This window comes from Strigops habroptila, chromosome Z, assembly GCF_004027225.2.
Source record: "Strigops habroptila isolate Jane chromosome Z, bStrHab1.2.pri, whole genome shotgun sequence".
In the NCBI taxonomy this organism is placed as follows: Eukaryota; Metazoa; Chordata; class Aves; order Psittaciformes; family Psittacidae; genus Strigops; species Strigops habroptila.
The window spans coordinates 14339539-14365869 of record NC_044302.2 but is presented as its reverse complement, the minus strand read 5'-3'; the positions used below and the strand labels follow the sequence as shown (position 1 = coordinate 14365869).

Here is a 26331-nt window from a genome sequence, read left to right as displayed (position 1 = left end):
CTTCAGTGCTTCCCGTTAGCAGCTCCTGTGAGCATCCCATCCCGTTCTGGGACATGAGATTCCAAGAGGCAGCTTTGTCGCTTACTAATCTAGTCGTTATCACAAGCAACTACATCACACAACCCTGCCCTTAAAGAACCATTAGAAACCAGTTAAGAGTGCTTTTTCTTCCTTCTTCCTTGCTTTCTTCAGGGCATATGTCTTTGTAAATGTTACCCAGGTTGGCTAAACAGTTGGACTATATATCCTTCTGCTTTGAACTAAATTCAAACTAAATACTGCTATATACACTAATACACTGCTATTTAGTGTCACAAGTCAGTATTAGCCTGAAATGGAATGGTTAAAATTGACCTAAACCAAGAATCAGAGTCAGACTTTCAGAGTATTTAAATCCACTGAAGTCAAAACACCAGCACCAGACCTGCTCCCTCATGCCTGAACAGAGCATTTCTCCTCCTTTCCCAAACCCCTCCGCCCAGCATTTGTTACTCTTCCTCAATACCATTGTGAAGCTGTGTGATCAATCAACAACAATTCTGATCAAAAAGAGCAGTTGGGAACCTCTGATTTACTTAATGTATTAGAAAAAGACCCCCCAAAAGCCAGATACACTTCAATGAAATCTCAAAAGAGTGACCTTAATGGACATGGGACATGGAGCTGCATGTAATAAACTTCCTCCAATATAGAGCCCTTGCTAGATCTGTAATTACCATACGCATCTTCTTATCCCATGCCCATGGCGTTTTCACAGGTTTGCCTTGGATACTAAAACAGTTTTTTCCTTTCCAAGTGTAGGAAAGTGTGTTGACAGCTTTGTAATGCCAGTAAAAAGATAACATTTTGAAATGGATAGTATGAAATTGTAGGGTTGAATATTTTGACTGCGTTAATGGAATTAACTTCATTAACCAAACGAGATTTGAGACCCAAAACTTCCCTATGAACCATCCTCTCCCCAAAATGTTTCTGCCCATTTTTATTGCATGACCTTATGAAATGCAACCACCTTGAATGTCACTTTTTATACTCAGTACCATGGGAAATCTATCCACAGAAAATACATTCACACTAGACACTTTGTTCAGTTCTCCATGCCATTGCTCGTGTTGTAACCTAACCTGCCATCTGGTCTATCTTCAGACTTGCTGCATGTCTCAAGAATTCTCACATGCATGAAACTGAACACGAATGTAAATATTAACAGGATTATACTGTAGCCACAATTTCAGATGCAATGGGGATATGTTGACATGTTCAGCTGTAGTTAGGTTCCAGTGTTTTGCTACTTTTTGCCATTCTGGAAAAGGATACTTTCTACAATTTCACTCACAGGGAAATGACAGATAATTCTATAAAGCCTAAAAATAAACTTGGATCTGCTAAAAAATTCATCATTTCACTCCCAGGCTTCCACCAGCTGGGCTTGTCTGCTTTAGCTTTGCCACCCCTGAGAGCCACAAGCATGACTTACAAAGATGAGCAAGTTTACATGAGAATGATGAAGAGATCCATTTTTTTAATCTTTACTTTGCCAAAATACTGTCTGGGGCACCTATTACTGGAAGACATTTATTTTTGGCAATTTCTCACTTTTAATACTATTCTTACGTTATTTGCGAATTTGGAGAGGTAATGTCGAAATACATGTGCTTCTCTACATTTCCTTCTTTCAGGTTTGCTCATTACATTCGTTAAACTATTTAATTCTCAAGGATCTACTGGGAACACAATGAAGACCCCCTGAACACCAGTTAAGAATAAACCTGTAATGAGAATAAATTACACATGCCTATCAATTGCTACAAGTCCTGCAAGGAGGGAGACCTTTCTCCATAAACATCTGCTGCAGAATTAAATCTGAGACATTAATAAAAGCCTTCCCCACCCAAATCAAACAATGGAAGTATAACAGTTACCCGAACAGTTAAAAGAATAAACCTTTTAAATAAATAAATTTGCGCTACACCAATTTATGTCACTGTGGTACTTAAGGCAAAACCTTTTAAAGGAATAGATTTACTGTGCATACAGATCTCCACTGGGTATGTGTAATTATGCAAAGGAAAGGCATTACTTTTAAACTGGATGAATGGCTGATACTTTTTGATTTACTGCTAGAAACAGAAAAATGGTAATGGCATGAAATAAGCATTTGCAAAACCGTTTTGGCAGATGGAAAATGTTTGATTTACCTAGGGCATCCATCAGGTTCTATATTTTAGATCAAAGTAGATAAATGGAAAGGCAAATGGATATTCGGGGGAAAAAAAAATTACTGCTTTTCTTTCAGCCCTGCAAGTAAGTTAAATCTTTGGAGGGGGAAAAAGCCCAAGAATTTTTGGATGGAAGGAAGTCACGATTGATCACTGCTCTGGCAACTACCAGCTTTCTGTATTTACCTAGAAAGGTAAGGATTGCATGGAAGTAGTTGTAACTTTCTCATTCTGGGCCTGATTGTGAGACATAATTTGAAGGAAGCTGGCAAAGCCCAACACTTCCACCTACAAATGAGACTGAAGAACCAATAATCAGCTTCTTCCTAGGGCACTATTCTTCCTAGAGGTTGCTACTGAAGAGCATGATTTCTGAGTGGTCCACGATCCTGTTCTGAACTCCTCCTATGCTGAAATGCATCACCAGGAGCTGCATAGTGTGTGCATTGTGTCCAACCCTTAAAGCATCACTAGACCTGTGGTACATGTGTTGCACAGATGGCCTAAACATGCACAGTTAATCCAAAATGTTTGTTGTGCTTGTGAAAATCCCATGAGGGCACATGCATAAGAGCCCCACCAGATTCACTGTGAGTGTGCACATGCTGTGCAGCGGGCATTTCCAGCAAGTGTCAGATTTGCTATACAGGCATGGTTGGTAGGAATTATTTCAGCTCATGCGCTGAGGAAAAGGCTGGGATTACAAGACATCCAGAAATCCTGACAAACATACACAATCCTTGAATGTGACCTCTCAACAAAATGTCTGGCTGGGGAAGGACATGTCTGGAGAAATTCAGTATATGTTCTTCTGCTCCACCAGGAAATAACACAGAGAACAATATGGCCTCCCCAGCTCTCTCCACATCGTTATGAACATGAACAGCAAACCCATCAGCTACTTCTGCATCCATTTATCCTATGGAAGAGTTGCCCAGCTTTTCAGAGGCCAAAGACCAATCAAAACTCACGTCTTTTGCCCAGATAGGTAAAAAAGCTAGCAGGACTTATAACTGCACAGTAATAGAGCTGGCTGCTCTCTAGAATACTCATTTCATACATTTATCATAACAAAATTAGCAGACATGTCCTGTTGACTTACATGGCCTGTCTTTAAAGTCAGTAGCTTATCCTTGACCCCTGAAATACTGGAATTGGTTACCCACAGAGATTGTGGAAACCGCATCCTTGCACATATTCAAAACCCGTCTGGACAAGATCCTGAGCAAACTGTTTTAGCTGACCATTCTTTGACCTGGGGAATTGGACTAGGTGATGGTCCTTCCAAACTCCACTGTTCAGTAATTCTGTGGTGAAGATCTTTCCCTCCAGTTTTGTAGATGCAAGATACTTCTTCCCTTCCAACAAGTAATTCATTGATCACGACCCTACCATAAGCCATAGTTATCACTGTATACAGAGGTCAAAGTTGCTGCATTTGTGGAATGGTCCAAATCCTCTGCAATTATCAACAGAAAATGACCAAAAAATACCAAATATTACCAACAAAAGAGATCAAGAAGAAGGATGCTAACCCTCTGCTGCATTCCAATATCTGTGACTGGTAAACAGCACGTACACATAAGGCTTTGCATACGCACCTCTACAGGTGAGATGAAAGCCAATGCACCTTCAGACAAGGCTCAGCAAGCAGCAGCGGGCTTTTTGTGCCTATATGTCCTCCCCTCTCCCTAGGCTTATCTTTAGTTATGCCTATCTGAAACAGTAACACTGCTATAGACTTCCACATACATAAACTTTTAAAATCAAGACTCGAGACTAAGACCACCAAATTCAGGCCTTTAACAGTCAGTGTACCTATGCGAGCTGAAGATTTGTGCACATCCAGGGATATCTGAAAGTTATACACTTTGTCTATGAAAAAGTCATTGCAAGCTTCCATGCAAGGAATAAAATAAGTGTTAAAATATTGAGCTAGAAGTAAGGCCAGACTGTATTTCTCCTCCTGTAATAAATCAGCACTATACGTATATATTAAATCTGATCCCTTGAAGTGTCCAGTTTCAGTGATAAAAACTCAGTGGGCAGGGCAGAAGTTACTGGGCAGAGATCGATATGCTTGCTTGTTGTCCTTGATTGGCAATAATGTGACATTTTCTCCTTGACTGTAAGAGGCGCTTTTGTGATTTGGGAGTATAAAGAAATTCTGTACTTGACAGATTTATATAGTAGGAATACGCTAACGTCCTTTGACCTGCTTAAGAATAAATACGACCTACCAAATTGTCATTTTTATGGGTATTTACAACTGAGGCACTTTGTAAACCTAAGAACTAATATTTCCCAAAGGAAATCTGTACTCTCAAATCTTGATAAATTATTGAAAAATACAAGCCACTACCAGCCCTACAAATTTTCTCTTCTATTTCTCCTATTTTTAGTTACATAGGAGTTGTCAAAGCAGATTGGACCACTGATCTATTTCATCAGCTATGTTGCTGCAGATGTGGCTAATGCTTCAGAGGGATCCTATATTTTTGGCTATTTGCTCAGGGTGGTGTACAAAAAAAGTTCATTCCTAAACTTGAAGGTTTTCAGTGCCCAATTGAAATATTAGTCATATAATTCTTTAAACTCTCAAATTAGAAAAGTATCACAAACTATGATTTCCACAGCCCAAATGCCAGCAGCTGCCTTTGCTCTTGTGAATGCTTCAATTGATACTTTAAAAAGATAGTGCAAGAAGTAGAATAAGCCACCCAGTTCACCCAAACTCCAGTGCTCGCCACCTCATTTTGATACAGATACTTCGTACATTTAATAACTCCTTACTGACCAACAACATCCCTAGTTTCTTAATTCCCCAGGCCAGGTGACCCAGGAAGCCTACACTTGATTGCTGTATCTTGGCTCGACTTCACCTTACCTGCCCACCCACTTGCCATATCAATTTCTCCATCACCTTTATGCTATCTCTACCCACAAAGGCTTTCAGTAGAGACAAACTAACTACCCACAGAGGAGAGATGGAAACTAATGAGATTACAACCTTTGCCCTTCAGAACCTTCCTCTGGAAGATGACAGCACACAACTATACCTCTATAGCTTGGTCTTAAGGAAACAGAAGGTTTTGACAGAAAACTGATTATTAATATTGTCATCCCTAACAGAAGAGTTGAAAGCTATTTCCTTTTATCCTTATTCTCCAGCTGAAAGTTGACAAAAAGTCAACAATATTCAGGACAGTATCTAAGACATGAGACTTGCAGTGTTTTTCCAGCAGAAGCTTATTGTTTCTCCTCTTGGTTATATCCCTGTACAACAGTACAGATCCTTTCAAAGACTTTCAACACATCAGATTTTGACTAAAGCATCATGACGTGGCACTCATCTCTACTTTTACTCCATTTCTAAGGGCAGCTGCTTTTCTATTTTTCTTTGCGCATCTGTGGACAACAAAATCTTTTCTCTATCACAAGAATATCTTCATTAAGTCAGTTTCTGCCTTCAGCTTATTCTTAGTCTTCTGCATACTATAATCTATGTATATGCACAAGAAAGGCTTGAGAGGCAAACTGAAAAAGCAGGAAGCTGGAATAAACAATGAGGCAGGAACTGCAAGAAACTTAAGCATCTTTTCTTGTCCTTACTGTGCTGCCTTCCTTTTCATCCCTGCTTACTGCCAAATTTGGGGTTCCTCCTATATTTGCATGAATCATGATTTCCATGTCCTCTGTTCCGTGACCTCATTCCGATAGCAGTATGACATGGCACGGCTAGCAGACTTACTGTTGCACGAAGTCCAACATTTCTGAGTTTAACTACTATCTTGAACACTTACTTTTGTATCGGATTTGGCAAATTTAGATATTTACAATTTCTTGTACACTTATTGTTGTTCACTAAGTATAAAAAGGTCCTAAATACCCACTAATTCATCAGCTCCTACCCTCTACACTGGATATTCCATCTCCCTTTTGCACAGGTAGTAGGACAGAAGTACACATTGCATTTTAATATACAAAACATCCAGTAACCCAGTGATCCACACAAACAAATGGCATCTCTGTCCCATTCATTTCAAGGAGAGTGATGTCCTTTGGATAAAGAAATTATGAACACTAACTTCTGTTGTCTGACAATTTACTTTGTGAAACAAGGAAAATTTGATAGTAGCATGGAAGAGGGAAGTTAAACATAGAGTGTAGTAGCTTCATCCCAAATCAATAAAATCCCATTTTGACATCTTGAAAGACACCTACTTCTTAATAAGATCAACAGATTTTTAATCAAGTTAATTACCCTCACATCTTTTCTACCCTTAAGTGTTTAACAAGAAGCATCTTAGGCTCTCCTTACCTTTACTACTTCTAAAGCTTCAAACTGTAAGCAAAGAAACACACTATGTTGTGAAGTGCAACTTATGCCTCATGTGAAAGGCTTTCCTATTCGCATTGCAGAAAGTCTTTTTTTTTTTTCTCCCTAAAGTTATCTGTGCATTTAAAGACTGGGGTGACAAAGCATCTATTACTCTAAACATCTGATCAGAAACCACCTGGCCTTACTTTTAGCTCAGTTGTGCCAGGGGATGTTTAGACCAGATATTAAGAAAAATTTCTTTACCCAAAGGGCTGTCAAGCACTGGAACAGGCTGTCCAGGGAAGTGGTGGAGTCATCATCCCTGGAGGTATTTAAAAGACGTGTAGATGTGGCACTCGGGGACATGGTTTACTGGTGGACTTGGCAGTGCTGGGTTAACTGGTGGACTTGATGATCTTAAAGGTCTTTCCAACCTAAATGATTCAATGATTCTGTTTCCTCTACTAGCTGCAGACCTACAGAGGCTGACAGGAAGGAGTGATAGTTCTCTGACTGTGAGCAAAGCACAGGGGAGAAAGGGACTCATCTATGAAGGCTGGGTTACTTCAGTGCCCCAAAGGCATCAGTCTGAGATAGTGCATGGGCAAGTGGCAACTTTGTCAGACAAAGAATAATCCAAGGAAAGTATCTAATTGTCCTGGGTTCAGCTATAGCAGTCATTTTTCTCCTTCTTAGTAGCTGGTGCAGTGCTGTGTTTTCTAACTTTCAGCCTGGGAACAACGCTGATAACACTGATGTTTTTAGTTGTTGCTAAGTAATGTTTATTCCAACCAAGGACTTTCTCAGTCTCATGCTTTGCCAGGGAGGAGGGGAAGCCGGGAGGAAATAGAGGCAGGACACCTGACCCAAACTGGCCAAAGGGGTATTCCATACCACAGCACGTCATGCCCAGTATATAAACTGGGGGGAGTTACCTGGAAGGCCCAGATCGCTGTTTGGGTCGGGCTGGGTATTGGTCGGCGGGTGGTGAGCAATTGTATCCTCTCCCCTTGTTATTTCACTAATCATTATTATCATTGGTGGTAGCAGTAGTGGTTTTGTATTATACCTTAGTTGCGGGACTGCTCTTATCTCAACCTGTGGGAGTTACATTCTTCCGATTCTCCTCCCCATCCCTCCGGGAGCAGGGAGAGGAAGAAGGCGGGGAGTGAGCGAGTGGCTGTGTGGTTCTGAGTTACTGGCTGGGCTCAAACCACGACACTAATAGGTCTGTCTAGGCCTGAGTGAAATCATGACAAAGTCTTTGTGACAGATGAAGTCAGGACTATGAATGCAGTAAGGAAACTATGCAACATTTTCAACTTCATGTTGACCAACTATGGACTTTTCAACAGAAGAGTCCTAACCAGTCAGCATACGAGAACAATGTGACTGAAGTTATTGGTTCTAACACAGGTCATTTAAAGACATCCTAAGGGAAACAGGCTTTTCGTTGCTAAAGCAAGTGTTCAGGGGATCAAATAATCCCTGTCACTAATATTCAAACAATGATTAAGAGTAGGGAAAAAGGTGGAGCAAAGTTTGATAATGCCTCAAAATGAACAATTTCTTGTAAGACTCAGCACAAGCTCTGGTTCTTATAAAAGCAAGGAGCTAATGGGTAGGTTTCCCTGACACCGCTATGGCAGGAATCCAGCTCTGCCTCTCTCAGAAGAATTTTAAGTTCTGACAGTATTTCTATAGTGTGGACTGTAGAGTGGAGTAGAGGGTCAATTCTACTATACACCATGGCATTTTAGCCCTCAATAAAATATCCCAGCCCTCCACCCTTTCTGAAAAAAGCATTTAGGTTGCATAGATAAGCACTGCAATTGTGCAAGAAAAAAAAGCCATGGACAGTTCTGTTCCTATACTCAGCTTCTAAGCAAACTCTGACTAGATGAATCTCTGAAAATTATCAATAATTATCTTACAAGCTTACATATTTTCAGCACTGAAATAGGTAAAACACCATTTGTCTAATTAGGTCCAGATGAAAATACTGAAGTTTTATGAATGGAATGAGGGTTTATTAGGATTCATATATTGATTTGGACCACAAAGTCAATTACTACCAGTGAGCTTCACTTATCTACACTTTCACTTGAGACTCCCGTTTTACTAGGTATCTTTCCTGTGCTAAAGGTGGTACTGAATCTTCATGAAGTGTCATTTTGCTACACAGATGGACATATATTTTCTCTGCTGGTTAGTAAGTTCACAGCAAGCACCACACGTGAAGTTTGGATGGGCATGTTAGGGAACTGAGCTGTGGGCAACTCCTGTTGTATTTTCACAAGCTATTTTTAATTCTTTTCTGCTCAGCACAGAATGGACACAAGTACAATAACTATGCAAGAGCAAAACCTGAGAGAAAGAGAGATCCAACAAGAAAGGGAGGCCACTATCTGACATTTTAAAAGGGCAAATCGAAAGCAATCAACACCCAACAAAATGCTCAATGTAGGATGAGGTGATAGCTTACGATATACTTAGGATACTGTAATGAGGCTAACAAGTGCTGTGTGGTTTAATGTAAATTAACAGAAGATAATCTCTTCACATATTTAAGTGATGCACTTCAAATTAATTAATACATATTTAATAGAAGTCTTCTTGAACAGCTGTTATTTACTTCTGGAGTTTCTACACATTAGCACTGCCTGTTTTGTTCTGCTCTGAAGTTGTTCATGCTCCAAAGTACTTTAACAACTTGGGCTGTATAAAAATTGAACCGTCTTCCCAAAAGAGACAGCCTTTCTGATAACTTAATATTTTTACATTAAGTATTCAAACACTTTCTGAACAAAAAGGTCAAATTCAACTTACAGCATCTGTGTGAAACAGGCAAGCAGATGCTTAATGCTGCTAGACAAATACTTTCAGCACAAAGAATGATAAAGAGTTGGCCATCAGTCACATTTTCAGGCTTTAGAATCATCTTTCCTCTACTTCTGTTCCCTAAATTCTGCGCTTACCATCCGCATGTAACAATATGGACCCAAAACATGACCTCTTCCTTTCATAAGTGTTGCACAGTGGTATGTTTAATGAAATCCTGACAGTGGGAGTGCTGTCCACATTATTCATTGCATGCTATGAGTTTACACCAACTCATAAGGGGTTTTGTCTTACAAAGACTACTACGTCTGACATTACTGCATTTAGACCTTACATACAGCATTGAAGCAGTTCTCACCACCCCTTTTATTCAGATGAAAACCCATTTGAGTTCCAGTCACTTCTGTTTTGGGGATGTGAATGAGTAGGTACCAATTCAAAAAGATGCTGGTAACACATTATATTTTCACACTCATAGTAATGAATGTGACTTTTGGCAACTGTAATCAGTTTCTTTAAAAATAATTATCATCACAGAACAATCCTTATCAGTGTATTGGTTGTAGTTTTCAGCTGACTATTTGAAGATGGCTCCTGTTCTTTCAGTTCTTTTAAAATTCCTTATAGCTAAAAGATCAAATTCAAGGGGAAACTCTTACAACACGCACAGTACGACTGTAATATTTTCCCTCTACATTTTACAGGAAAAATGAAAATCTGTGTTTACCTGTCAGCTTTGGTAGAAAGGTTTCCATCATAATTACACCTTGTGTATTGAAGGAAACCTGGCAGGTTTTAACATCACTAATACTAGTCTGGAGAGGTACAAAGCTGTAGGAGCTTGCTGAAAAATAACAATAAACCTTTATTAAAATTTCCATTTTTTGTGAAAACAGTTTGACTAAATTCCAACTCTACTTAAAATGTAATTAAATATTTACATTTACTCTCTAATAAGTATTGTAAGTAAATCAATTTCCCAATTATCCTAAATTTTTGTATCATATACAATTACTACATTTTTGTAATAAATGCACAATTCTAATGGAAAAAAAAAAAAGGATCTTGAACTTTAAAGAGCCCTTCATTTGAAGAGGTGAAAGAGCTGTACATTCATTCATTTATTATGTCTTACAACCCCCATGTGATGCAGGTACTATTATCATCATTTCACAGATGGGGAAACAGAAAGACTAATTAACTTGTCCAATTTACAATACTCTTAGCTGTAAACTAAGGGCATTCTATTGTACTCACAGGCAAAGCAAAACTCAGCTCACCTGTGATGAGTATTTACTACAAATTCTTAAACTCCATAGCATTTTATTTATAGGAGAGAATACATCACACAAGCCTTCGGAGAGTTGGTTTTGCATTGACGCTGGCTTTGAGTGCCACAGAAATGTGCTGCCTAGAAGCAAATATCAGAGCACCAGTTTATTGTAAGTGCCACCATGTTTCCCAGCTAGTTATGGAGATGATGAGTGTTTTCATTTCATGTTATTAGCCCTTAAACCACACATTTGTGCTTTAATTCTGTATGATGTATCATAATACATTTATACACACACACAAAAAAATACTGTTTACTGACAAACTCATTCTCTCAGTTTACTTACGTGTTCCATAAATTTCTTTACTCGGTCAGGATCAACAGCATTTGCCCAATAACCTTCTTTCTTGAAATAAGAACCAATTATTAGAGCATTTGCATCCAAGTAATTCCTCACATTCTCCAGAGTCACTCCAGACCCAATCAGTACAGGAATCTTCACAGCATCTTTAACCTCTGAAAAGAAGAAAACAAAACTTAGGGTTAAGTCCGTCTTTGAAACTCTACCAAGACTTTAATTTACATAGTTTTTCAACAATAAAGTGGAGTATCAAGAAAATCATGATCGCAGTATTTCATACTACTGCTATACAATGAAACGACTTCTCTAGTTAAAAAAACACTTTAGCTCTCACCAGCTGTTAAGGAAAATCTCGCTTTTATTTCATTTTGTATCCTGTTGTTGTATGAAATCCTGCGGAATAATATTCCTGACCACATGTCAGAGGATGGTTTCAGTGCTACAGAAGATATGAAAATTGGGTCTTGATACCATACCTGTACCCCTCTTTATTCTCAAGGAACAAGATTTAAGCAAGATTAAGTTGAATTGGCTGGCAGAGAATGTACTGCATTTTACTATAGTCCCCTCACAAATTCATCTTTACTCCACATCCCTGGTAGGAAGAGATGATAGATGCAGGAAGTTTTTGCACAGCACTTTTGCCTTACTGTGATTGTTACCATCAGGCTTAGAGGCTCCGTTGTGCTTGAGGTACTACACCTGCACGGAAAGGAGCTATTGTTTACTATCGTGTTGCAGTAGCACCCAGTATAGACTCCAGGCAAACCATATCTATTGCTCTGACAAAGGATGTACTGGAATGACTGTGTGGACTACTATGCTCCATGTGGAGTCTTAACACTGTTCTCGATTTCCTTTACCTTAAGACATGTCATCACCTCCCCAATCTTCCCATGAAGTAATCAAAATACAGCTACAAGAATAAGATGCCATTCTTGTTTTCATTTGTCATATCAACTCCGATTCTTTCTTGCAAGTCTAGTGAGAACATTATAGTGGCAGAACTGTTCAGCAGAGCTGTGCTTATTACAACTCTTCAGTCATCAGTTTAAATCACAATAATGGTAATTGGGCTGGTAGGTACTTCTGCCAGGTCTCCTTGCTGAATTTATGCTACATCGACAACTAGTAGGAGATCTTCAGTGAAGAAGCAAGAGCAGCCTTATTCACAGGGAAAAGGAATGTGGCCTCTACTTCATCATAAATTTCAGGGACTCGTAAGTAGGAAAGCAAGCAGCAGTCATACAGACTACACCTATAGCTCCAGAAAGCAAAAGATAATACTGATAAAGACTACTTTTCTCTCTAGGAATGGCAATGGAACAAAAAAGCCCATGTTTTTTTCTATACACAGCACGAGTTACTTAATCATCTGACCCTTTACCTGGCTCCAAAAGGAGAAATAAACAAAATATCAAACAGGGCTCGAAATATTACAGATCCCCTTCATCCTTCACACACAGGGTGGATTCCAGTGCATGGTTCACTGTGAAATGCATGCATTCCAGCAGACCTGGTGGTGAGGAAATGGATCTATGTCTCAGCTACCACAGTTCCCATTTTTTAAAATAAGACCGAAAGGGGATGGCTGTTTCGAGCATGGAAAGGTTCCCCATAGATAGGTTATTAAAAGTACTTTCTGCAGAACTTAGGTCAGTACTAGCCCTGGAAAAAGAAATAAAAATTAAAAAAATATCCCACTCCAAGAATTACTAAGCATCCTTTTCATCCTTTCATTTCAAACTGACCATCCTCAGAGTCACGTGTACGACTGGATGCTTTATCCCTTAGAGAAATGTTGTGAGGCATTATTTCTGACCTTTAAAAACATATAAATTACCTTAACGGGCAATAAACTGATATAAGATGGTCAGAGCTTGAGGTAACTGGAGAAACAACATATGCAACATATAAGTCTGCTTCAAAACACTTTGTTTAAATGAAGTTTCATCAGCAGCCTTACTTATTAATTATGCTTCAGGGAAGACTAATTATTTATCACCTTCCTACTTAACTGAAGAAAGGGTATCAATTAAAATGCTCTTGAATCTCTTTTTAGGTCACATGCCCTACCATTTTTCCATGTAGGAACAATAACTCCTTCTTATAAACATTTCCACACAAAAATAAAACCATTCTATCCAGTCCTTATTGAAAATTTAAAATAAATCAGATGGATCATGCATATATAATTAGAACTTTAGTTATTTCTACACATATTTTTTATTCTTATAGTCATCCTGCTTGTAGGAACAAAATAATTACATTTTTGTTACTTACAGCATGATGACTGAAATCCTGTTCTAGAAAAATCAGAATATTTGTGTAGTATCTATGTGCTCTTAGAAGTATCACATCTGCTTTACATAGATGCCAATGCATAATTAAGGTGCTACAACTGACCAAAGATGTGTGCAACAGTACTTGTATACTGTATTCCCCAGGGAACTAAATTCCAAGTCAATATTTGTTTTTAGGACAAGTGCATAAGGCACATTAGCAGGTAGTTGTTTTATAATTATTTCACATTGCCAGCAAAAATTAAGAGCCAAATAATTAAACAGAGCATGGTCGCTTGGGTGTAAGACAGTAGAGTAGCCCTAGTCAGAGGAAAACTCAGCGAAACCTGAGACTCTTGTGAAATCACAAACACCTCAAAGCTTTCCAAAGGAGCAAGGTATCCAGCTCCTGCTGTCATCCATACATGACACATGGAGTCCACACACCTCCTCAGCTGGAGGTTTATCCAGAGTGATGATGTGAGGAACGGCAATGGGAGTGCTCAGTCTGCAATGAGACTGGGGTACCTAATTAAGTATGCTACAGATGTTACTTCTAAGTCATTTCCAAGCACATCAAGGCCTAAAGTTGACGAGTAGAAGGTGATTTGTCTATTGGCTGAGTTAATACAAATTCTAACTTGTAAAAGAAAATAAAGCAACAGCAGTTTGATATGCTTTTGTATGGCAATGTTCAGTCACTGTCAAGATGTCTGTAAACACAGAGCTTTAAATCTTTCAGCTTTCTTGCCTTTCTTTTTCTGATTTTTTTTTTTTTTGACACAAAGAGAAAAGGAGACAATTTTGTGATGTTACAGTAATAAGATCCTAAAGTTTACAGAACTTGCGCATTTCTCTATTTCAGCAAACTGTAACTAGAGGGCACTGTGCTCTTTCTTGTGACAGTACATCTGCAGACATGTCTTTAATAAAATCAAATGAAGTAGTGCTTGGTTGCAAAGCACAATGAAAGCGTTTGAACTATGGTATGCACAAGTTACATGAAATAAAGGCCAAATGCTCCTAGCTTGAAAACAATGGTGAAGAGCAGTGTAAAAATAAGCACCACTGTGCCAATAACTTGCTCGACTACTCCTCTTTTAACAGCTTTTTCATATGCAGTAAACACTGTACCATACACAACACTATGTTTATGGTAATGCTCCACTGTAACACATTTTTTTTAATTCAAATGACTGTTATTAAATCTCGGGCTTACAAAAAGCACTGGTCAGACTCACATCTCCTGTTTATCTCAAGAGTACCACAAAGGCAGCAGCCTCTATTTTGACCTAAATGTATCATCAGAAGGCGAGAGGGTGAATCAGCCTCGATAACCCTTTTATGAACAATAACTAAGGAGGTGACAGTCACAGCCAGTCATGGATTTCTTGCTGTACCCTGTTTGCCACTGGTTACTCGGTTGAGGCCATTTGCTTTGTTTAAAGAGACAACTAAGCAGTCATTATGCAAAGATTTAGTCACTTAAAATACAGACTGGATGCAAAGCAGGTATTTCAGCAGTTAAATCCAAAGAGAAAGCCTGATAGATTGCCACACTCCAACCAAAGAATGTTGCAGAAGGTAGCAAACTGGAACAAACTTCTATAACCTCTTGAATGAAAATATGGTTTATTAATTAATTGTAATTAAAAATGCTCGGCTATAATTCCTGCTCCTTAATAACCTGAAGTCTGATTTTTAGACCTTGTACTACATCAACCACTGATGCCCTGGTATGCTCTGGGCCCTGCCAGCCTCTGCAAGGGGGAATGCTGATGGTTGCCTATAAGGAAGCAGCGACACAAGCTACAAACAAAATCCCACTGAACTGGCTTGACAGGGAAACACTCATTTCCCCCACCCCATCACAAATCACTCAATTCAACACAAAGACACAAAGGCAAAACCACTCCTATATTACCTCACAACAAAGCTGAAAAGAAGACATGACAAAAATCTCATCCGTCTCTTGGTTCTGCTTTCAAGAGATGCTTTGCAGTGTGATGAAAGGTGCCCAATTGCGTGTATCATTGCAACACAGCACTTCCAGAGCTGCATAAATTCGTGAAATGCAAAATTTCACTCACATCAACACCAGCTTTGTAGACTGTAGATCTGATTCCTTTTAAGAATCTGCTGACATAGTTATGCCTAATTTGTCATTTCCTTATACCCCGGAATATTGATTTTTAAGTTCTTCTCTTAATTGTTTTAAGCCAACATCATTCTCATGAGAGGGTCTGCTAACATCCAGAGTGCTGTGACCTAAGTTAAAATAAACCCATGATCTGCAGACTCTTGTTTTCATAGCACAAATCCAAACAAAAAATTAATGTGTGTATTTCATTACAACTGCCAACTCTGATTCATTTTGTTCTTTGGACTCACAAAGAGAGCAGGACAGACTGACATGTTTATTCACATAGAAGAACAGCAGAAGCCATGGTGCTGTTTGTTTGGCGTCCTGTGATACAAAACCTTTGGGCCTGGAGGTCAGGTTTTCCTCTTTGATGCAGGAAATGAATGGAGGTTGCACATGCATATGTGAAAGCAGAATTTAACCTAGGATTTTTCCCTAAGAATTATAGAATCCTCTTTTAAAATTATTTAATCTGCATTGAGAGTGATGGGAGCATTAATTGCAGACAGGGATGGAGCTCTAGCTGAGTAGATGAAGTCCTTAGTGACATGGTTAGTGGCGGACTTGGCAGTCCTGGGGTAAAGATTAGACTTGATCTTAACAGTCTTTTCCAACTTAGTTGATTCTATGATTAAGGAAACTTTTTGGTTGCTAAAACAGGCATAGCTTTCAAGGTCACCTGTTCCATGTATCATTTCTAGTTTACTATACCAAAAGACCTAACTAATTCAAGAGCTCAGTGTTCACACCAACCCATCATTTTCTTTTTAACATTGGTGACTGAAGCATAGCCATTTATAACCCATTATCTGGCAAAAAAGTTTAACGTGTGAAATAAGAATCCATTTTGACAAGTTCAACATTCATTTTAAATGCTGTTAAGCACATATGATATAGACAAAAAACCTGAAAACACTGAATGATTTCATGTTACTTCAAAAGATGTTTGAGGCCCAGGTATCTATGGCAAGTAAAGTATGTTTTTCATGCTGATCAGCGAACATAAGTTGACCACAATGCACTCTGCACTAGAACTTTAAAACGTGCCAAGTTAAAGCATGTCAGCCAAAGTAAACCCTAAAAAAAACCTTACACATTCTATCTTATGTAGCGATACCCTCAAATTCAAGAGATTAACCTAAATTAAAATTAGTGATGAAAATTAAATGCCACCATGACATGCATGGGAGCAATCTAATTTCATGATAACAGCTCAAACTTATGCCAGTAGAAAAATGTGAAGAAAAATGTAAGACTTTGGAAAGGGTAAGAACTTGGGTCAAATGACCCTCCCTTTGTAAAAACTCCACACCATTTAAAAAATATTTTGATGTAATATCTGTGTATCTACCAGTGAACCTGTACTCTTTCTGAAATCTTCCAAGCAGTACTTCCCTTGGTATTACGGTTTAGAATGTTGCCTTATCAAAATTCCCTTTTTCTTTTAGGGCTAGCATTTTCATTGTGAAAGATAAAAATGCTTTACTCTTCAATGGAAAGATTTATAGTTAGGTAGTTTTCTAATAGGGCTATAAAGCAGCTTTTTCTTGTATGAAGACTTGTTAGAAATGAAAAGTTGGGGGGGGTTTACATAATTTTACACACATTTTTAATTTTTTTTTTTAAGCCTCAGTATCATTCAGTGTTACAAAGGCTTGAAATAATTCTCATTTTTGTCCCACCAAATTGTTGTTTATAACCATATGACAGCCAATCTGAGTAGCACCTCAATCACATAAGTTCTGCTGTATCAAATCAAACCCAACAGTGAGAGTTTCTCTTCTTGCCTCTCTTTTTTGACCTTAAGGAACAGCAGACATATAGATTCCTTTCTACATTAATCCAGATTTACTGCCCATTGTCATACCTTTGTCTGACAGCTCTCACCTTTCAGCTCCTGGGGATCCGTGGGCAGTCCAGTGGCTGTGCCAGTCAGTACAACCCCATCAGCCAGGAAGAGCTCAGCAGCTGAAGCGGTCTGGGCAACGCTGACATCCGCCGTCAGAGCATGAGCACTGTCAACAGCATGAATGTACCCTGCGGTTACTGTTGGCACACACGTTTGTTATCCACCTTGTTGAATGCTCAGTCTAACTGCATTTCTTCATCTTCCCTGCTGTCCGAACAACCAAAGGCAAGCTTTGTGGGAGAGGGCAAGCATCCTGTTTTAAACTGGGAAGTAACACCGCAACATGAACAAGAAATAAAAAACCCAGCCTCTTCCACCAGAGAACCATAATTAATCTGTCTATCGCTCTGGGTCTCCTGTCTCCAAGGAGTGATTGCTGAGTGTGAACTACCAAGTGTCAATTGAGAAGGCTGCTTACATGTTGAGCACCTGTATTTCAGAAATGTTGAGCACACACAGCTCTGACTTCAAGTGGGAGTTATAGATGTGCAGTCATTCATAAATCAGATTCTGCTGCTAGAACAGAACTAACACCCTCCACTTCATTTCACAAAGTCCAACTAACAGCAAGTATAGTTCTTACCTATGACATAATCACAGGAATCATCTTACACAGCAGTTGCAAACACCAATTACCTGCAACCTAGCTTTTCAACAGCAGTCTTTGATATATGTGTGATGCACTTTGTATGAAACCCATAGCAAAAGCAGCTTTTAACTTAAACAGTTCTAAACTTTGTAAGAATTCCAGCCATTGCTGGTTCAACAGCTGACCTTGTTCTTTCAATGTTTTCATTTAAGTAGAAATCAATGGTTACAGCAGACATGTTGCACTGATGAGTGGTGCTGGAGCCAACCTCTTTCCTGGATCTGCCTGGATGGACAACGCTGCTGGGGGGGGGCCTATGCTCTGGCCATATTCAGAGGCAGCATGTATGTGCAACGTGACGGATCGGAAAGGAAGTACATTAACTCCCTTTCTGTGGCTGGAGAAAGGCAGGCCTAACTAATAAATACATACAATGAGATTGAAATGGGGCTTAAGGGTGTTAGGCACCCTAAAACTAGCACATGGAGGGTAGCCATAACACAGCAAGTAGACTACAAAAATAGTTTCTCCCCATTTAAAGAAGAGGAGGCTAGCAGCTCTCAGTGGCAGTCACATTTTTCTACATTAAAAAGCTCAATCAACGTGTACTTTAACATTCCCTTTTCAGGTTATGAATCTACCTGAAACAAAAATTTCTTTTCCTTTATTCACAAGCAAACCCTTTGAACAACAGGAAGTATAATCCAAATATCAATTCACCAACTGTCAAGGCAAAGAAAAAGTCACATGATGCTATCAGTTTTTTTAGGAAAAAAGTCTAATGCAGTGTATTTTTATTTATATATACACATATTTTTATATATATAAATCATTAGAAAGAAACCACTCTGAAAGGACCGTAAAAGCTTAATTTGGTCATGCTGCATTGTTTCCATTCTACTTTGAAAATTATTACCTGTTTATTAGGTATTTAAGATCTTCAGACTTGGTTATTCTCATGATTACCCACATACTACACACAAACATTTTAATTAGGTTATTTAGCATGTATAATACATAACACTTGAGCAGTTCTTCTGAGGGAAAAAAAAAACCAAAGAGTGACATCGAAATAGCTGAAACTACCAGGTGACAGTTATGATAAAGTATTAGCAGAAAAGAAACTGGATTCATCTGTCATAAGTTCCTTCTGTTTGATAATCATAGAACATAATCCATACATAGCACTGATTTAAGTAGAAGAAACCAGTTATATTAGCAGGGAGAAGAAAAAAGAGAATGTCTTTTTTAAATGCCATAATATTATGATTTGGGTGCTTTTATATGGCAACTGCTTGCATAACTAAAAACAACTTTGTATGCCTAGCCTCCAGAAAGAAAATTTGTTTAAACATAATAGAGAAGTATACAAAATCTCACCTAATACCAGATGCAGAACTTTTTTCAGTCTGCATTTATAAATCTTGAAGGTTAAACAATGGCAAACTTCACAGATGCAGCCACATGGAACTTACAGGTGCAAATTCATTTTTAAACAATAGCACATAATGACCCTAATAGCACTGCAAGACCTTGCTTCATCAATAAAGTTCTCCCTATGTCATTAACTTTCCTGACACTAAATAGGCATTAAGAAAAAATGAAAAAATTTAGAAAAATAAAATCATTATTACATTCATATTTACATAAAATATTGCTTGTTTTTACCTATGTTTCTTTTTAATATCAGCAAAAATCTGAATGTTCTCTGCTCCAACTTGTTTTCTGTAGCGTAGCAGGTTACCTGCACAGGCGTTTATAATCCCTTCATCAGCAACATGAGAAAACACAAACCCTTCAGCACGGATAAAATCAAGACCTGAAAAACACAAAATTAGCAACATCATCTTAGATAAAACTGAAGCCTGAAAAACAGAAATATTAAACCCAAACAAAACCCAACCTGACTGCCATCTTATCTAATTCTAATACAAGTTGTTCCATAAGCTCTAGGACTAACCAACCTTGCTTTTCAACATATTTAAGTTTTACATTTTTTATTTTCACCTATATTATCTCTGACTTTTTTCCATCTTACTGACTCCTGCACAGAGACAACCAGTTTTCCCCCTACCTCCTGCATTTCCCTTCTCTTTCCCTGCTCTTATCAGTTTGCTCCAGAGAAGAGCCAGCCGCACACCCTGTCATAGGATCATAGAACAGTTAGGGTTGGAAAGGACCTACTTCTTGCTGTGTGGACACGTGCCAACAGAAGAGCAGGTAGGTCAAAACATAGCTCTTCTATCTTAATGATGTGTCTTCTCTCCAAAAGTCATTAACTTGGGTCTCTCCCTGCTTTCCAGATACTCTTTCACTGTATTATTTCTTTCCCAACATTTATTTCCCTAAATATGCCTTAAGTTGCCCATCAGGTCAAAAAGCATCAAGGATATGGGCAGAAAGGAATAGCATTGTCTTCTTTCTTTAGGAAAATAGGCAAGAAACACAGCCTGTATTATTATATACATTATATACAACCTTCATCTGAATGTATCTTGTTTTATCTACACAGCACCACGTCAACAAATTACTTCTAGAGCTGTGCCAAAACTACAAAAAAATAAGGTTTGGCAAGAGTGAAACATTTTCCACTCTACTCCAACCATCAACTCTACCATGTCTATGGTTTACACCATATTAAATTCATTTTTTGCACTAGGAAGGTTTTTGGGGGATGGATACCGAAGAGGAAGATTACGAATAGCAATGACTTCACAGGCCATTCATCTACGCTTAGGGACACAGCCTTGAAATATCTCTGTGTTGAAATCCTGAAGCCTTGGGCCATGGTGTAGCGAGCCCACAGCTGTGAGGCACCAAGATTGAATTCTGACTCCCTTATTGTGTTCCCCTCTTTTCTCCAGTCTTTCATAGCCTTGAAGTTTATTTCACCTGTCACTTAACACATGTGTAAAAGCTCTGCATTCATCTTGTCTTTTGCTGTTCTTCCAGTATGCTTTAGAGGTCTCTTCCAAGCCTTTCTGAAGCTCTGCTGCTGCTCCAGCTTTGGAGTCAGCTGCACATTTAATTAGAGCTGACATCATCCCAAGGAAATGAATGCATGTGAAAGCAGCCATCAAGAATGCAATCCCACCCACCAGAGAACTGCTTCGGCAACAGAGGCCTCACTTTAGCACATTTCGAATACAAACATAAACGATCTTTAAAATGTATTTACCAAATGACAAGGTGCCTGTTTATTTTATAATTTCAGTTTCATTCCAAAAGCCCTGAAGTTGCAGAAACAGAAGCTTATGCCTGATAGAGAAGAGCCTGTATTGCTTAGCAACACAGACAAGAAACATCAAGCTAACAAGAAACATCACAGATGGATGCCAAATCAAATGCAAGCTGTCCTGTGCCTCGAGACTAGTGAGTGAAAGGCATGGAGTTCTCTCAGGATCCAAAGATAAGAGTGTACCACGAGTATAGTTACAAGTGCTAGTAGACATTGGGTAATAAACACACTCCAAATAGCTAGACTGAGATTTCTGCATCTAGGAACACAAGCTATAGGTTCTATTTTTATAGGTACTGTATCGTATAGCACAGTTCAGAGTTAAACAAAATTACTTCTCCAGTCATAAGACCATTGATGACTGTAGAGATATGTTACATTTTCACAGCAATCAATGTCTAACTCAGAACAGGGGCTGTTCGCGGAATAATTTCATTTATTGAAGTCACTGCTTACATGTTGTTTGTTGATGTTTGGTTTGTTTTTCCTTAACTTCGTAATTTAAGACTTTCTGCTAAACATTAGGATTGTTTACATAGTTTAACAAGGCTGTACTCTTTATCTGGGTTTTTGGAGGGTATGAAAATACAAACTTTAACCAAAAGTAATAGGTACAGGCACCAAATCATTACCCTTCTGTTTTATGAAGCCATAATCAGATCCCATTAATGAATTCATTCTTACACTCATAAAATTGTGAGAATGATACCATTGCTTACTTTCACATTTGACAAGTTGAAAAGTAATAGCCATTGAATAGTTAATAGACAGTCCTATTTCTGACTTATGTGGGAACAAAGCAATTTTGTCATCTCACTGGAAAACAAAAACAGGAAATTTCCAACGAAACCTAATAAACAGAACTTCAAGACTGTATTAAGAACATGTAAATCAAGTCACCAGCTGTGGCAGGGCCTGCTCAAAGAACGAAGGGTTGTCTCTCTTTCACAAGTTAGTGCTACTCCACTTAATTTAGTCGTATTTAAACACCTTTACCTAAACAGCTGTGAAGACCTAACTGTAAACCTTTTTTTTTTTTTTTTTAATTTTCCTTCCTATGGTAATTTATAATAAAAAGGGGGAAAAAATGATAGACCGAAATACTTCTTTTGCTGGGTAAGAAAATACTGCAAGATGGAGTTGATGGAAGAAATATCCATTTTAAATGCTGCAAATGCGCATGGCACTGCATTTTAACAGCCCAAAACAGTGAATTGGGTGCAACCACTTAGAAGCACTTTCTCAGGTATGTTCCTTCTCTTCAACTGTAAAGTCAAAGGAGCTGAGAGCAAGGATTTACTGCTTTAACAAAGATGAGATCCAGCCTCTGCTCCTGGTTGCTGCTGAATTTTGGACTTGAGGCAACCATCTTTGCCTTTACACGAAGGCAATATGCTGCAGGTAACGTTACCGGTGGTATCTTGTTTTATAGGTGCAGTAAATCCTGGCTCTCAGCTCTTCTTACCTTCCTAATGCGAAAAGAATTGGAAAGACTAATTTTATGCTGAAAATGAAAACTCAGAGGAGTATCAACTTTGGCTGCTATTGATGCTAGAGGCACACAATCTCCATGCTGCGAAGATCTTTTGCTACTCAGGACATAATCTTGCAGCAGCTGCTTCCATGCTCAGCATGAACTGCAGGTCTGGGAGCAGATCTGCAGCAGAGCTCACAACACTCACTGCCTTGCTCCATGGCACCCATGGATGCTCCCAGGAATGCACACGCCTGCTGCAGTTCTCAGTTTTGCTGCCTCCCTGCCACCACAGCACTAATAATCATAGAATGGTTAGGGCTGGAAAGGATCTTAAGATCACCCAGTTCTAACCCCGCTGCCATGGGCAGGGACATCTCACACTAGATCATGTCACCCAAGGCTCTGTTCAACCTGGCCTTAAACACTGTCATGGATGGGCATTTACCACTTCTTTGGGCAGCCTGTGCCAGTGCCTCACCACCCTCACAGTAAAGAACTTCTTCCTTATATTGAACCTGAACTTCCCCTGTTGAAGTTTAAACCCACCACCCCTTGTCCTATCACTACAGTCCCTGATGAAGAGTCCCCCTCTGGCATCCTTATAGGTCACCTTCAGATATTGGAAGGCTGCTATGAGGTCTCCACGCAGCTTCTCTTCTCCAGGCTGAACAGCCCCAACTTTCTTAGCCTGTCTTCATATGGGAGGTGCTCCAGCCCCCTTAGCTGACATGGACAATATTTTTGAGTTGTGACAATAATGGAGAGAATTAACCAGTGGAAGCAGTTAAAAAGAAAAACAAAAAAGCAGTGTACAATTCTGTCCAATTCTATTCCACCTTAAACAATATCATGGGCTGCAGCACACGAATTGCAGTGCAGGATATCTCTGCTGGTGGATGAGGGAAAGGAACAGCCTCAGACAGCAAAGATGTATTTATAAAAGACATGGAAATATCTGGGTACCTGGGATATCTTCTGATATGAAGTCTCACTTAATCAGCTATCAACTATGTCATTATCATTGATGAAGACTAATTCAGAACTAAGTAATATGATTCTTAAAGGAGAAAAGGGCAATTTCACAGTCAGGTGGAGGTGCAGTTGGACTAGATGATTATTTTAAGTCCCTTTTTACTGAACTATTCTAAATTTATAAGATGAGAGAAGGTAAAACTTAAAAACTGAGCCCTGATTCATGCCAAGTGTAACACAGGCTCACCCAGGTGTAAGGAAGCTGCACCCTATAGCAGACCCTACAGTCCTTGCTCCCAAGACCCAGACTGAAGCTCTGAATGGAACCCAAAAGCATATCTTGCCTCTGGCCCACGTACTCAGGTTTTCCACTCCGTACAGTCAAGTAGGGAGGGGTACCTGGAAAATGAGTGTTCCTGTGCATCACTATGGAAATACAGCTCTGGGGACTGTTTTATGCCTGGAAGATCAGCAGATGGCCAGGCCAATATTCTGCAATGGCAATTTTTCTTGAAATCCTTCTTATCACCATTAACTTTGTCTCCATTAGGCTAACGATGGGCCAGTTATTTATTTCTTCTTAATCTCTGCTACATGTTGGTAACGGAGAGCGTACAGAATGTGCAAAATAAGAAAGGGAGTATCACCGCCATATACTCCCTGTATTAGAAAGGCTCGGCATCTCCTCTGCAAAGGCCTACACTGTCAGATTACAGCCAAGAAGACATTTCACTAATGAAAAGGAAAACATAGATATCAGCTTGAAGGCTTGTGGGCAATTCCTTTAGACACAACAGTCCCCTCTAATATGACCAGTGCTTCATAATTAGCAAACTTTCAATAGAAAAAAAGTCATGTAATTTGGAAGTAGATCAACAACAAACAACATGAGCACAGGTAAATAACACAATGGTTAATTGCAGGAAACAAGACACACTGATAAATAAGAAAGAAAAACCAAACACTGTGCCTGAATCTGACCCAGACTCACAGAATATATTGTGGACATTCCTGAGCACTGAGAGATGATAAGTAATATCTGCTAAACAAAAATAAATAAGAGAGCATTTGTACTTTTATCTCCTCTACAAACACCCATGGAACCAGCTTATATACATCATTCTGTTTCAAGCAGATGTAGTTAATTAAATCAGAAACTACAAACAGGAAATTATACACCTCTAAAAACCACATGGAACACCTGTTAATAATGAAGCAATTGAAAAGTAACCGTAGCAAACAAATTCTGACTTGCTTCTCCACAAAGAACATTTTAGGAAAGAAGGAATATAATACAGGCTTTGGAGGATGTCATTAAAATGAAGTATTAAGTAGGATTGTTTTTTCTGAGAACAAGTATTTGAGATTAAGGTGGATTCCAGTCAAAAATATCAATACAAAAATGTACTATCCTGTGTTGTCCCCATGTTTTGTGGTCTATGGGTCCTTAGGTACATTACTGTATTTCAAATTAAAATGCCTACATTAGAAGAGTGAAAAGTTGAGTGGAAGAGGACCTTAATATTAAGAAGGGTGTGACATGGATCTCCCCCACTATTTGTATATATAATGACACTAATTTTTGAGTGGCCTAATGTTGCCATATTTGCCCTTAAGAACAGACAGCTTTCAACATAATGTCTTGAAATCAGAAGGGAAAGCAAAACAGCAGACACAATGACGCCCTGCGGTGACGCCCAGGGCCAAAGAAACCATGGCCCACCAGACTGATGCCCTTGGGCAACCACGTTCTCCACTCCCCTGTGCTGAACTTGCTGTGCTGAACCAAGAACATGCAGCACTGGAGTCTGCAATAACCTTCTGGAGGGGGGAGGCTGATGGCAACAATTGTTTGGACTGGACAGTTGTTATTTGATAACATGAAAAACTGCTCGTTCCTCTTAGAAGAGTGGAGACACAGCGGTTTTCTTTTCCTCAAGATCTCCCTCTATTTTCCTATCATTGCCCCATATCTCAGAAGCACCCAGCAGAAACATGTTTTTGATGGCATTCCTTCCTTTAGGTGCCTAGTTGAATAAATAAATGCCTCCTGAAGAACAAAAATAAAGAAGTAAAATCTCTGCCTTCTCAGATGCACCATCTCCTGATGTATTACTGTTATTTTCAAATTTATCCAATGCCTTGCCAATATGCTAGGAAAATTCAGTAATTTCATCTGTTACTATCTGGCTACCCACGACATGTTTATTAGCATAACTACATGTTGCTGATGTTGAGCTCCTTCTAGTCATGCTGTATGCTGCTGACTTTATTTCCCCTTTACAAAATAATATCATTACCTTCACATATGTTTTTTTAGCTAAATCATAGAATCATAGAATCATAGAATAGTAAGGGTTGGAAAGGACCTTAAGATCATCTAGTTCCAACCCCCCTGCCATGGGCAGGGACACCTCGCACTAAACCATCTGGTCCAAGGCTCTGTCCAGCCTGGCCTTGAACACCGCCAGGGATGGAGCATCCACAACCTCCCTGGGCAACCCATTCCAGTGCTTCACCACCCTCACTGTAAAGAACTTCTTCCTTATATCTAATCTAAACTTCCCCTGTTTAAATTTGAACCCATTACCCCTTGTCCTACCACTACAGTCCCTAAGGAAGAGTCCCTCCCCAGCAACCTTATAGACCCCCTTCAGATACTGGAAGGCTGCTATGAGGTCTCCACGCAGCCTTCTCTTCTCAGGC

At 39.1% G+C, this 26331-nt stretch overlaps 1 protein-coding gene across 6 annotated transcripts in view; it reads right to left on the bottom strand.

Moving 5' to 3' along the window:
• Positions 1–9014: 9014 nt before the first annotated feature.
• LOC115619535 (uncharacterized protein F13E9.13, mitochondrial-like) overlaps positions 9015–26331 on the bottom strand; it is a 29934-nt gene continuing 12617 nt past the window's right edge. For 4 of the 6 annotated variants that reach the window (XM_030511960.1, XM_030511957.1, XM_030511958.1 and 1 more), the window contains 4 exons: positions 19607–19757; positions 17328–17455; positions 11001–11170; positions 9015–10225 (listed from right to left, as the gene is read on the bottom strand). In XM_030511960.1, the coding sequence (XP_030367820.1) occupies positions 10142–10225; positions 11001–11170; positions 17328–17455; positions 19607–19757 (533 nt within the window). In that variant the 3' untranslated portion in view covers positions 9015–10141. Of the gene's footprint in view, positions 10226–10305; positions 11171–17327; positions 17456–19606; positions 19758–26331 lie in introns of those variants that run through there. The other 2 variants (XM_030511959.1, XM_030511961.1) reach the window with 2 other exon arrangements.